The 3777-nt window shown below is 44.6% G+C and overlaps 1 protein-coding gene across 1 annotated transcript; it reads right to left on the bottom strand.

Annotated features, from left to right (window-relative positions):
* Positions 1 to 638: 638 nt before the first annotated feature.
* LOC134674990 (uncharacterized) lies at positions 639 to 2614 on the bottom strand. Its single transcript, XM_063533135.1, has one exon. The coding sequence runs from the start codon at positions 2262 to 2264 to the stop codon at positions 705 to 707; it is 1560 nt and encodes a 519-aa protein (XP_063389205.1). The 5' UTR covers positions 2265 to 2614; the 3' UTR covers positions 639 to 704.
* Between the last annotated feature and the right edge of the window lie 1163 nt (positions 2615 to 3777).

The raw sequence follows: 3777 nt of genomic DNA, 5'->3' as shown, positions 1-3777 counted from the left end.
AAAGTCATTAAGTATCGCATGCGCACCAAATAGCGTTATAAGATAGAAACCTTTAAAAATTCATAAAGGAATCTTAGCTCACTCCATACATACGTATATGGAGTGACCACTTTTACCTTGCTAATTTTCTATGACAAATTCCAAAATTAGAATCGGCCTCCAGTGTCAACAACCGTCCATTTACCCCACGTAGCAGATTGCACAATCTTTCTGTTTATTTGATTCTGCCGTTCGGCGAGATGCGCATGTTTTCCTCATAGTTACTGGGAAGATTATCATTGCGGAAGACCCTTATTTCCTTCCGGAACATAATGTTGAATTCTCATAATGTTGAATTCTCGAAATGTTGGATTCTCATAATGTTGAATCTCAAAATGTTGAATTCTCAAAATGTTGAATTCTCAAAATGTTGAATTCTCAAAATGTTGGATTCCCAAAATGTTGATTCTCAAAATGTTGGATTCCGGGAATTTTTAAACAGTTTTAACCTTTTGACCGCTGTCGGAGCTGTTATTGACGAACAGCTCAGCTGAGGGGTTGACTCTTCAAGAAAACTCCTGCTTCACGTTAACTTATTTTAATTCTCTTTTTACAAAGGTTTAGGTATGTGTAGGTATGTACATATGAGACGGTAGTCGAGAGCCGTGTGTGGTATGCGCGGTGAGTGCTCGCCGCGGTCGTGACGTCATCATGCCCCTTGGCCCTCACCCCTCGGGGACTGGTTTGACCGCTGGTGCGTTAACAACCTGCCCCCCTTGAAAGCTGCTGCTTTCAAGATCGTTCATGCAGGGGAGGGGGCACACTCGGTTGAGTGCTCTTCTGACCACGCCCTTCTGCGTGGTGAAATCTGCAACCCTGCAGACTCCGTCAGCTCCTGGATAAAGGTGTAGGACTCTCCCGAGTCTCCATTTGAGTGGTGGGGTGTTCTCCTCCTTGAACACCACCAGGTCTCCAACCTTGAGCTCCTTCTGCCTCTGGCGCCATTTGGTACGTTGCTGCAACTCGGCCAAGTATTCGTTCCGCCATCTTTGCCAGAAATGCTGGCGCAGCTGCTCGATCCTCTGGTACCTATCAGGGTTTTTAAGACAAACGGGGGGTGACGGCAGTGAAGTCATGGGTCTCCCCACCAGAAAGTGCCCTGGAGTCAGAGGGTAAAGATCAGTAGGGTCTGACGAGAAAGGAGTGAGGGGTCTGCTGTTCAGGATCGACTCAATTTGAGAAAATAACGTGCTCAGCTCCTCAAACGTCAGACTAGCGTTACCCATAATTCGCTTTAGGTGGAACTTGGCCGATTTAACAGCTGCTTCCCAAATTCCACCGAAAGTAGGAGAGTAGGGAGGAGAAAAAATGAATTTAATGTGTTCCTCATTGCCAAACTCATAAACTGAATTTTGAGCGGATCTTAGCATTCTACCCAATTCGTTATTTGCCCCAACAAAGTTAGTGCCATTGTCGCAATAAATTGTATGCGGTCTACATCTACGAGCCACAAAACGACGTAAGCTTAGGATGAAGGCATTAGTGCTAAGATCGCTGACTGCTTCCAGGTGGACGGCCTTAGTTGCAAAGCAGACAAAAATGTTTAAATAGCATTTTGTTATGCGGTTACCCTTTCCCTTTTTGCTGGAAATCATGAAGGGTCCCGCAAAATCAAGGCCGCATACCTGGAAGGGGTAAAACGAAGTAACCCTATCTGCAGGTAGATTGCCCATCAGTGGCTTCATAGCTTCACCTCGAAGTCGTACGCATGTTACGCATTTATGAACAACGCTACGCGCTAACGCCCGACCGCCTACTGGCCAGAATTCGTCGCGTATGGAGCTAAGGAGCAACTGAGGGCCAGCATGTAGTAGACGTAGGTGTTCGCCTTCCATCAAGAGCCGTGTGAAGTGATGCTTACCATCCAATAGGATCGGGTGCCTTTTTTCGTAATCGCAATCGGCATTTTGTAAGCGACCACCTACTCTAATTACGCTGTCACCGTCAACAAATGCAGCTAACTGCAACAGATATGATTTAGTTTTAAGCTTCTTTCCCTGTAAAAGTGTAGTTAATTCTGTAGCATAAGTTTGATTTTGTGATAGTTTTACTAAGTAGGTTAATGCGTTGTTTATTTCTTCTAATGTTAAGGTTCCTTTTGTTTTAGTTTTAGGGTTTTTACAGTTGTGAATAAAGCGAAAGATGTATGCTACAATTCGTTTTAATTTATTTGCCTTGGAATAGTTTTCAAATCTTATCAAGGGCGATTGCTCAATATTAATCATGGCAAATATTGAGTTATCGCTCTGCTCTTTCCTTTCAGGTAAATTGGTATATATAGAACCTATATTCTGTGGCCAGCTACTCTCATCATGTAATAAAAAGGATGGGCCATGCCACCATAAATTCAGTTCTGGCAATTGGCCAGGTTCGACTCCTCGCGAGGCCAAGTCCGCAGGATTTAAGGCGGTTGGCACATGCCGCCAGGAATCTCTGGTAGTTAATTCATGTATATCATTAACACGATTCGATACAAAAGCCTTAAATAGTTTTGGTCTGTTGCGTATCCAGCCCAACGCCACGGAACTGTCGGTCCAGAAAACCTTGCGATCCAGAGAACAGCGCAATGCATTGGTGACCTTGTAACAAGCTATGTTGGTGTTATTGGTTTTTAAGAGCTATGGACTATCAGTGGTACTCAGGGTTCGTGGGTCTGACGCTCTATTGTCACACTACACGTCTGTGATATTCCTAAAAATCTATTTATTAACTAGAATTAATTTTAAACAGGAAGAATGAGAAGTAATGGGCGCCAGCACGCTGTAGAGCGTACAAAATAGGTAAAATAAGATGAGGAAAAGAAAACTATTGTTTAAGCTCGAGACAATCAAATATAATATCAATGTTTCACACAAAAACAGTTGTACAGTAAGGCAGTACAGAAAATAACCTTATGCTATTATTATACTAAGAACACTATGCTATCGGACTGGTTACGCAGTCTCAGTTAAAGTTTATTATGTCTATACACTAATTATGCACTGAGCACTTGAAGTTTATTAAGAGGCCACTATTGCGTGAAGCTAATTAAAGTCTATTGATTAGTAGCACACCTAAATCATGTGTCACGCCAGAGGCGCATAGGTGGCAGCCAAAAGTCGCGGTGACACGTGCTGAAACCGTCAGCCACGTGTCCAAGTGACCGCCTATCTACCACGCCAACGTCGCGATGCGCAAACGGGGTCACGAGCTCGAGAGAGCCAATAACAAATTAGATCTGACCACACCTGAGTCACGTGTCCGTAGCAGAAGCCGGTGAAGCCAAGGCCACGCACTGCCCCAGAGGCGCGCAGGGGAACAGCCAAGAGTCGCGGTGACACGCGGTGATACCGTCAGCCACGTGTCCAGGTGGCTGCCTGCCCGCTTCGCCAACGTCGCGCTGAGCAGCACGAAGCTCCAGCCCAAGAGGTCCACAGCAGCGCCCAATGCCGACACGTGCCCGAAGTAAAAGCCCAGGGTAGGGACCGGCATAAAGGCTAAAGGGAAAAAAAAACCACATATTGAAACCCAATATAAAAAAAAGGATTGATTCTCCACTGAAATTAACTGGACAATTACTAAACTAACACACCGATCTGGCATTTACAGGAAAACCAACAAATTGGCCATGCGGTCATCCGACACACATGGGCAAGGGCGGAAAAAAAGGTTACATTTCCTACAATAAAATCGCAAATGCTTACCCGGATCTCAAGTGAAGCGATTGATGCTACACTGCTGACATTTATAAAAAAATAT

Source organism: Cydia fagiglandana, chromosome 21, assembly GCF_963556715.1.
Source record: "Cydia fagiglandana chromosome 21, ilCydFagi1.1, whole genome shotgun sequence".
NCBI lineage: Eukaryota > Metazoa > Arthropoda > Insecta > Lepidoptera > Tortricidae > Cydia > Cydia fagiglandana.
This window is presented reverse-complemented; position numbering and strand designations above follow the sequence as displayed.